This window comes from Micromesistius poutassou, assembly GCF_964030765.1.
Source record: "Micromesistius poutassou genome assembly, chromosome: 10".
NCBI classification, from domain to species: domain Eukaryota; kingdom Metazoa; phylum Chordata; class Actinopteri; order Gadiformes; family Gadidae; genus Micromesistius; species Micromesistius poutassou.
The window spans coordinates 5,446,674-5,455,932 of NC_140280.1; the positions used below are offsets into that span (position 1 = coordinate 5,446,674).

General features: G+C 48.0%; 1 protein-coding gene across 2 annotated transcripts; it reads right to left on the reverse strand.

Annotated features, from left to right (window-relative positions):
* Nucleotides 1-537: 537 nt before the first annotated feature.
* On the reverse strand, nt 538-1,906 carry ovca2 (OVCA2 serine hydrolase domain containing). 2 transcript variants are annotated; one of them, XM_084474430.1, is made up of 2 exons: nt 1,677-1,906; nt 538-1,352 (listed from the first exon to the last, which is right to left on the reverse strand). In XM_084474430.1, exons 1-2 carry the CDS (start codon nt 1,903-1,905, stop codon nt 838-840), a joined length of 744 nt encoding a protein of 247 aa, XP_084330556.1. In that variant the 5' UTR covers nt 1,906; the 3' UTR covers nt 538-837. The 2 variants fall into 2 exon arrangements, with proteins under 2 accessions (XP_084330556.1, XP_084330555.1); XM_084474429.1 differs by having other exon boundaries at nt 538-1,355.
* Between the last annotated feature and the right edge of the window lie 7,353 nt (nt 1,907-9,259).

Sequence of the window (9,259 nt, forward strand, 5' to 3'; positions counted from 1 at the left end):
GAACAACTGTGGCATCACAGAGAGATACATTCACTTATTTTATTTGTTTAGTAGGAATTTCAACACATCAGGAACCCCTTTGACCTGAATCACATTGATGTGTTTCCGGTAGATTCCTCATCATTCTTTTGGAGTAAGGTTTGACAGCTCGTATCATAACCTGTTGGTCGGCATCACATGCCGTGGATGATATGAAGCGTCCATCTTGGTTGGAGGTCAGACCAACGCTCCGCATCTGGAAACCATCCGGTCCTCCAGGCGTCACGTGAGGAACACAGAGTCCTGCTGGTTCCTCCCCTCCCCCCACCCATCAGCCCCTCCTCCCCCCACCCATCAGCCCTTCCTCCCCCCACCCATCAGCCCTTCCTCCTCCCACCCATCAGCTCCTCCTCCTCCCACCCATAGGCCCCTCCTCCTCCCACCCATAGGCCCCTCCTCCCCCCACCCATCAGCCCCTCCTCCTCCCACCCATCAGCTCACCAGTTCAGGTGTTCCGCTGGGCCGGAGGAGAGCAGAGCCGTTCTCTGAGAGCCGTTCTCTGAGACTGGTTCTGCTCTGGTTCTTGTCGTCATTATGAGAGCGATGAGGTTCCATGTTCTCCGTGACACAAACCAGAGCAAAACAAACGTTTATCTCGTCGGTGGAGCAAAGATCTCCCCTCAGCAGAGCAGAGTCCTTTGCCAGTGAAACATGGCTCCACTCAGGTCCTCTGCACACTAAGGGGCTGTTGTGGCATCCACGTTTCCATGAAATAACAACAAACCAACATGGAAGTGGAAGTCTCTTTATTACCCAGCAGTCCTCCCACAGGGCGACTGGGAGGACCCTCTGATGGTCTCACAGGAAGCGGCTCAGGAAGTCCTGGTAGGTCCGTCGGTGTGCGGAGGAGGCCGGCACAAAATGGCCACCGGGATGCGTCATGACCTGCGGCTCCAGGAAGTGGGGGAGGAGCTCCCGGCTCATGGCGTCGGGGATGACCCGGTCGTCCAGACCGAAGACGTGCAGGGAGGGGACGCCCAGCGGGGGGCCGAAGAAGCCCTGGTGCGCCTCGCAGGCGCTGCGGAAGCCCGCCACCAGCACGGCGAAGCGCACGCGCAGCGGCGGGTCGGGGTCGCGCTCCTGCAGGGCACAGAGCACCGCCACCAGGGCGGCGCCCTGACTGAAGCCCAGGACGCCGTCGAACGGCCCCAGCTCCTCCGCCGCCGCCCTCACCGCCGCCACGCTCTCCTCCAGACCCAGGCTGTCCGCACAGCGCTGCTGGGCGCTGAAGCTCCGCCCCGCGACGTCGGAGAACCACCAGCCCCTGGGGTCCGGGGCCCCACTGGCCCCCGACACCGGCCCGCTGCCCTCGCCTGCTGATCACAGAGCAAGGACATCTTTTTCATTTTTTTATACATACATGCATACTGTACATACATGCATATACACATACTGTACATACATGCATATATACATATAACATACTGTACATACATACATACAGACATCCATACAAATATGCATACAGACCCAATAGAGAAGGAAAGCCCAATGCATCTGAGTGCCTGGAGTCTTCAGCAAGCCCTTGTGGTTTCAAGTTGCTATTACTTTGTCATGCATCATAGTAACAGGGTGTGTGTGTGTGTGTGTGTGTGTGTGTGCGTGCGTGCTCGGAGGGTGTGTAGATGATGACCCACCGCTGCAGACTTGGGTCACGTGGTGCGGTGCGGTCATGTAAACAAGCTCCACTTGTTTCTTTAAAAGTTTCCGGAGAGCTCCGGTTTTCTCCCGGAAGGAGGCGCCGTCCTGCCGGTACCCGTGGAGGCTCAGCACCCTGAGGGGGCGCTGGGACATGTTACTAACCCTAAGCTTAACCCTAGCGCTGGAAGACAGCTGACATGTGTTTAGAGGCGGGCAAACCTTCATGGGCACGTCGGCCTTTCTGGAACGGAAAGAAACGAAGCTCGAATCACAAAGGTTCCGCCTTCACTTACGTCAACGCAAATGTCATCATTTCAGATCTATAGTTTTAAAAAAGAACTTCATTTTAATTAATTGCACATTTTGCTATGGCTGACAGGATATGAGTGTTTTCATTAATATGTTCGGTACCTGAATGACGAATGGATGTAACTGTGCATTCAAATGTTGGTCAAACGGGGGCAGTGTTGCCTAAAGATCCCATGGCATGGTACTTTATGAATGCTTTTATTAAAGTGTTAGTGGGCCCCTAATACAGTATTTGAAGACGTTCAAGAAATTCAGCCTTGGTGCAGAATTACAGCCACTACGAGCCAGTGGGGTGGAGCCAGAGGGGTGGCCGGGGTGGCACTGGCCACCCCTGGAACCCGATTGGCCACCCCAGGTCCCCCCCCCCCCCTCTCCCCGTCGACAATCGCGTTCCCCCCCCGTCAACAATTCAATATGGACCCCCCTATAAAAGCCTTGGCCACCCTCTTGCCACCCCTTGAAAAAAAGTCTGGCTCCGCCACTGCTACGAGCTAGTCCCACAATGAGCTTTCCACAAACGTGCCGTTTTTTTAGTGGCCGGTCAAAGTGGAGGGTGGGGGTGTGGCCCTGAGCAGCTTGCGACCACGGTACCATGCGCTAGTTACTGTGCGTTGCCACCAAACGCAACGGGGCGACACGATTCCATACAAGGTCAACGTAGAGACGCGAATCGGGCGAAATGCGGCAAGATTTGATTTTGCCCTGTCACGGGCGAGCGCGTTCACGTGGATTTGCAGTGCGACGCTTTCACTGGAGTTGAAATATTTGAACTTTGCCGCAACATTCGCATGATGACAGCCAATCAGCGTTCACTCCCTGGGTGACGTAACGTAACAGCCAATCAGCGTTCAACTGGCTAGTGGTGGATTTCATGATTCGTTTGAATGAATCAGTTTGCTCGGTCAGTTCGCCAAGAAGAGTCGTTCGTTCGTTCGTTTGTTCGTTTGTTCGTTCGTTCGCATTTCCAGTAGCGGTGAATCATGATTCTCAGTCACTGAGACTGAGTCGGTCAGACTCAGCTCCTCCCTCGTTCTCATTTAAACGAATCGCGAATGCACAGTTCTCAGCCGAGTCGGTCAGACTCAGCTCCTCCCTCGTTCTCATTCTCAAACGAATCACGATCGTAAAGTGGTGCAAACGGTCATCAATCAACACTACATTAACTAAGTTCCTTTTAGCTGAGGAGTGCTTCATGTTCGGAATCGGGATGTTGTTGCCCGTCTGGCTCTCGTGACTTCTGTCCTCGAGTCTTCACCACTAAACACAGTCAGTGAACGAACGGCGACTCGCGAGTCAGTGGCGAGTCTCACAGAAAGAACGAGACGAACGACGACGAACGAGTCGAACGAGAGCTGCGAATCAGGTCGGTTCGTTCATTTTAAAGAATCATTCGTTCGAACTGATTCGTTCGCGAACAAGCCACCACTACAACCGGCCAGGCCAACCGTTCCCTGCACTCCAGTCCACAGTGAACCGCAGCAGCATATAAAGCTCCTGGAGCTTTATATATAATATTATATGATATTATATAATAAATCATAATCCATGCCAAACACTTGTTACTGTTAATCATGTCATTATCTTTCTCTATTAAATTCCTCAAATGGAATGACCTCAATAGAAAATATGTCAATGTGGAATGTCTCATTTGTAGACTACATGAAAAAAAACAATGTGTGAAATCCACATATCTGTCCTGGTCCACATGAGTTTCTTGAAGTGTTCCTCCTAACATACCTTTGCTCTGTTGCATTAAGAGCACCTTAAAGCACATTAGAGCACCTTAGAGCACCTTAGAGCATCTCAAGCACCTTCAAGCACCTTAGAGCACCCTAAAGGTAGTGTCTCATACTCCCTTATTCATACACACATTCATGCACACGTTTATACACCGCTGGCTTTTTCAGGCATGCGGGGCCACAGCCAGCTGGTCAGGAACTGGAACGGTTCCTTACTCAGGGACACCTCCACGCGTCTAGGAGGAGCCGGGGGATGGACAGGGACGAACACATAACTCAGACTAGTGCTCTTGGAGCCGACGTCCCCTCAGAAACAGAACCTGCTCAGTAGACCTTGGTGCTGATCCAGATCTTTAGTCCCTCTCTCATTAGATTAGACATGGAGACCATTTTGAGAGGATTAGAGGATTTAGCATATTAGAGACGAACGAGCTTGTTTAGAGCACTAACTGAAGATAGAGAACTAAACTCATAAAGAACTGCCTTCTGCCTCCGTTTGAGGGAGCCGAGGACATGAGGCCCTTCTGGTCCGACCGGCGGAGGGGGGGGGGGGTCAACCTGAAGCTCCTGGCAGACACACAGCAGACGGCCGGCGGCAGGACAGACGGACCGAGACGAGGCGAGGCCCACGGGGGTGGGGGGGGGGGGTAGGGATGGGCTGGAGATGAAGGCGATGGAATAAGTGATGGAAGGCAGAGAAAGAGACTTCAGAAGTTGCATTCATGGACAGAAGCTGGCCTCGCGCTCACAGAGTGGAGATGAAGGGAACTGTTGAGGCTGTGCTATTTTGTCAAATATAATGAGAAATAAATCCCATCGCGCTGTGAAACGTAATAAAACCCTAAGAAAAATGATCCGCCGCACTTGCACTCACACACACTCACGCATGCACATACCAACACACACACAAACACACACACACACACACACACACACACACACACACACACACACACACACACACACACACACCACACACTCACGCACGCACCAACACACACACTTTTTCATTTCATTATTCCTCCCAGTGTTGGTGTGACGGTGCCAGACATGGCGTGAAGTCAGGATGGAGTAGAGCTTTATAAAGTACCACTGTCACTGCAGAGGGAGAGAGATGGGGAGAGAGGGAGAGAGAGATGGGGAGGAAGAGAGAGCATGATATGGGGATGGAGAGAGGGAGAGAGGGAGGGAGGGAGAGAGATAGACAGACAGATGGCCAAGACAGAATGGGGGACAAAAACACTGGTGTCTCACAAGTATCAGAGGTTTATCACACACACACACACACACACACACACACACACACACACACACACACACACACACACACACACACACACACACTATGTCCTACTATTCAGGGTCCACCTAACACTACCACCATTATGGGGTCCACCCTTTCCAGTGCTTCTACAGCTACACAAAAAATCAGGCAATATATGCAAAAACATCCTAATCAGAATTATCACTTAAATTAAGCATAGTTGTAAACTTTTAAACTTGCCATCATGTTTTGCCAAAACTGTTTTGCCATCATGGTGGGGCCCTGTTTTTAACATTGCTATCTGTCCAGCTAGGCTCTGTTGACCCCGCCAAGGCACTGGGGAGGACAGCAGAATAAAACAACGTTTTAGGACCGAACATTGTTGACAGGAGCTAGGCATCCTAACGAAACAACTGAGAGAGAGAGAAAATCAACAAGCTCATCAGCAAGCGAGGCAAAAGCTACCATGGGGGGGGCGCCGGTCGGGGGGGCGCTGGGGGTGGGGGGGGGGGGGGGGGGGTCGGGGCGCTGGGGGGGCCAGCTCATATCTTCTCACTGAAGGTGAGTGGAGAGGGGAGGGGTTTGATACACACGCCAATTGGAGGGAGTTAACGATGCTCACAAGCACACACACACACACACACACACACACATACACATACACACAAACTGTGTGCTGCTGTGAGTTCGCTCTCCACTGATGAGCTGTGCCTCCTCAGACTTGGACAGGGAGGGGGAGGGATGGGGGAGGGTTGGGAGTCAGGAGAGGAGAGGCCAGGTTTAACAAGAGAGAACAAACCAGATCTGATGAAATGAAAGAGGAAGAGAGTTTCTGCTCTCAGGTGTAATTTGGCCCATCTGCTGTCAGGGTGATTCATGAGGAACAGGGATATTACAACAAGGAGATATAGTTAAGGAGGCTGCTGCCGTGTGTGTGTGAGTGTGTGTGTGTGTGTTTGTGTGTGTGTGCGTGCGTGTTTGTGTCTCTTCGTTTGCATTGTCGTAAAACCGACACGAGAGCAACAGTAGGATGTTGAATGATATTTGAAGTCAACACAAGACAAGAAATCTGGATCTCAGCGACGACAGCGACCGACCAGCTTCTGGATCGGATCACAGTACCAGTACCAGATATCAGCACACTATACATAGCCTCTATACATAGCCTCTATATACAGCCTCTATACATAGTCTTGTATATATAGCTTCTACATATAGCCTCTTATATAGCCTCTACATATAGCCTCTTATATGTAGCCTCTTATGAATAGCCTCGAAATAACCTCTTATATATAGCCTTATATATAGCCTCTATATAGCCTCTTACACATAGCCTCTTACATGTAGCCACTTACTTATAGTCTCTTATATAGCCTCTTATACATAGCCTATCATATAGCCTGCTTTGTATTGCCTCTATATATAGCCTCTTATACATAGCCTCTAATATTTAGCCTCTAATAAAGCCTCTTTGTATAGCCTCTATATATAGCCTTTTATATATAGCCTTTTATATATAGCCTCTAATATATAGCCTCTAATAAAGCCTCTTTTGTATGAGAGAGAGAGAGAGAGAGGGAGTGAGAGAGAGGGGTGGGCCTCCTCAGAGGAACGCTATGAATGAGCGATTAGCTCATTCATAGCCTAAATATTACCTGCTGGGGGGTTTGAGTAGCACCCTGGGGCAGAGGTGGGAAGTAACTTCAGTAGTTTCAGTTATTAAAAACTGTACTTTTACTTTTACTTAAGTAAGTTTTGGTTGAAGTATTGTACTTAGTTACATATTAAACCACACACGTTACTGAGTAAAAAATTGCAGGGTTAGGGTTAGGGTTAGTATGTTCAGAACGACAAGATGCATGCTGCCTTGGCCTGAGAATTTCTGAGTTCACCTAGCAGTAAGCCTACCTTTCAGCTGTCAGTGCAGTCAGACTAGGGTGTAGTCGGCTGGATGGATAATGGCTGACTGTCTTGTTATGTCAAGCTTCAAAATTAAACTTCAGTTATGGACTTGAAATAGTTTTAGTCGTTTTGTGTAGGCTATTGAACAAATGATTCAGAGTGTTCATATCAAAGATGTCAAGCATATAGTGTCATGACACTCCTTCAAGTCAAAGTAGGCTATAGACTAAAAATGAAGGCCTTAATGTATGTTTTGTTAGGTTTGAAAAAAGCTAATTAAGTCACGATAACCAATATATTCAAGATAATTTTTCAAGAGTTATCTTATGACAGGATGTAAAATTGCTCAGTTAACTGTGATTAGAGATTTTGGATCCCCCTTGAAAACTTATGATTGGAAAGGGATTAAATATGACCAGTAAAAAAGTAATTAGTAACTAGTACTCTGAGTAGGTTTTGAAAAGAGTACTTTGTACTTTGTACTGTAATTAAAAATACAGTAATAATTTCAGTAATGTAACTGTACTTTTACGTGAGTAGCTTTTTTAAGTACTTTTTCCACTTCTGTCCCAGCGGACTTTCTTCTGATCGCTCCATATAGGTTACAGTTTGAACAGCTGGATGGAAACTGCTGTTGATTACATCTGATCAGATGTGCCGGGGGGACGGAGTCAATAGAGCAGAGCAGGGACTGTGTTTGTGCTTATTCAGCACTCTCTCCTTGACTCCCTGGATCTGTTCAGCCAATTACATCTGATTGATATTCTTCACACTTCTCACCAACTCTTCTCCGTGCCTTAAAGCGACGGAGGCAATTTGGAGACGCAGCCAGAGTGAGCTCTACTCTGAAGGTCTCCAACAAACCCTCCCTCACTCCAAGCAGGCAGACAGACAGACAGGCAGGTAGACAGACAGACAGACAGACAGACAGACAGGTAGGCAGACAGATAGACAGGCAGACAGACAGGCAGACAGACAGACAGACAGACAGACAGACAGACAGACAGACAGACAGACAGACAGACAGGTAGGTAGGTAGACAGACAGACAGGTAGGTAGACAGACAGGTAGGTAGACAGAAAGGTATATGTGATAGCCATAGATACCAGATTATTCATTTTTTTTTGTCTGAGCATTTGATTTATTGATTGCTGTCCGGGTGTGAAGAGAATTAAGCAGTAGGTATTATTTATTTTAATCATTGAATGAACACTGTGTAGGTATTTCTCCCATCTAGTGGTAAAATTGTAGTTTGCAGTCAAACAAATTTTTAAAATGTGGTTTGCTACCTGGTTGCAACTACGGTAGACGGTATGTGCCAAGAAGCTACAACAACATATCATCCAATACCACCTATGATAAGGTATCTATCTCTCTCTTTCTCTTTTGCTCTCCCTCTCTCTGACTGTGAGTGTGCGTGTGTGTCTCTTTCTCTCTCTCTCTCTCTCTCTCTCTCTCTCTGTCTCTCGCACCCTCTCTCTCTCCCGCTCTCTCATCTTCTCTCTCTCCCTATCTCTCTTTCTCTCTCTCCCCCTTTCTCTCTCTCTCTCTCTCTCTCTCTCTCCTTCTCTCTCTCTCTCTCTCTCTCTCTCTCTCTCTCTCTCTCGCTCTCTCACCCTCTTTGTATCTTGTTTGGTCTGCTTGTAAAACCAGGTAGAAGGTGATAAAAGGGGAAGTATCCACAGAGAAGATGGATGGCCGGACAGAGAGGAGATGGAGCTAGAGATGAGCTCCTGTATTTAGAGTGGGCCCCAGAGGAACCAGCGTGTTGTGTGGGCCGCGTTGGGCCCTACTCTGTGAAAGCCTGTTACATAATCTGTTAAATATTGTAAATATGACCTTCTCTTTGTGTGCCTTGGCCCCCGTCTGACCCAGGGTGGCCTTGTTGTCAAACCCCCTTAAAACAGCAAATATGATGTATTACTATTTTATTTACCAGTAGTAGCTATACTGCTAATAGTCGTAAAATATAGTAGTAGTAGTTGTATAGTTGTAGTATAGTAGTAGTATAGTAGTGGTAGTAATAGTACTAGTAGTGTAGTAGTATAGTTGTGGTAGTAGTAGTAGGTGTATGAGCAGCAGTAGTAGTAGTGTTGTAGTAGTAGTCTAGTAGTATAGTGGTAGTAGTAGTAGTGTAGTAGTAGTAGTCTAGTAGTAGGTGTATTAGTGGTAGTAGTAGTAGTAGTAGTAGTGTAGTAGTAGTAGTCTAGTAGTAGGTGTATTAGCGGTAGTAGTAGTAGTAGTGTAGTAGTAGTAGTAGTAGTAGTAGTAGTAGTAGTCTGGTAGTATAGTGGTATTAGTAGTCTAGTAGTAGGTGTATTAGCAGTAGTAGTAGTGGTAGTGTAGTAGTAGTAGTAGTAGTAGT

What these genes read in the sequence shown, in the direction of transcription:
- ovca2 (XM_084474429.1), bottom strand. Translation starts at nt 1,905, where the DNA reads ATGAAGGTTTGCCCGCCTCTAAACACATGTCAGCTGTCTTCCAGCGCT. An exon ending in CGTGACCCAAGTCTGCAGCG is followed by an intron (nt 1,356 to 1,676) that starts GTGGGTCATCAT and finishes CTCTGTGATCAG; the next exon opens with CAGGCGAGGGCAGCGGGCCG.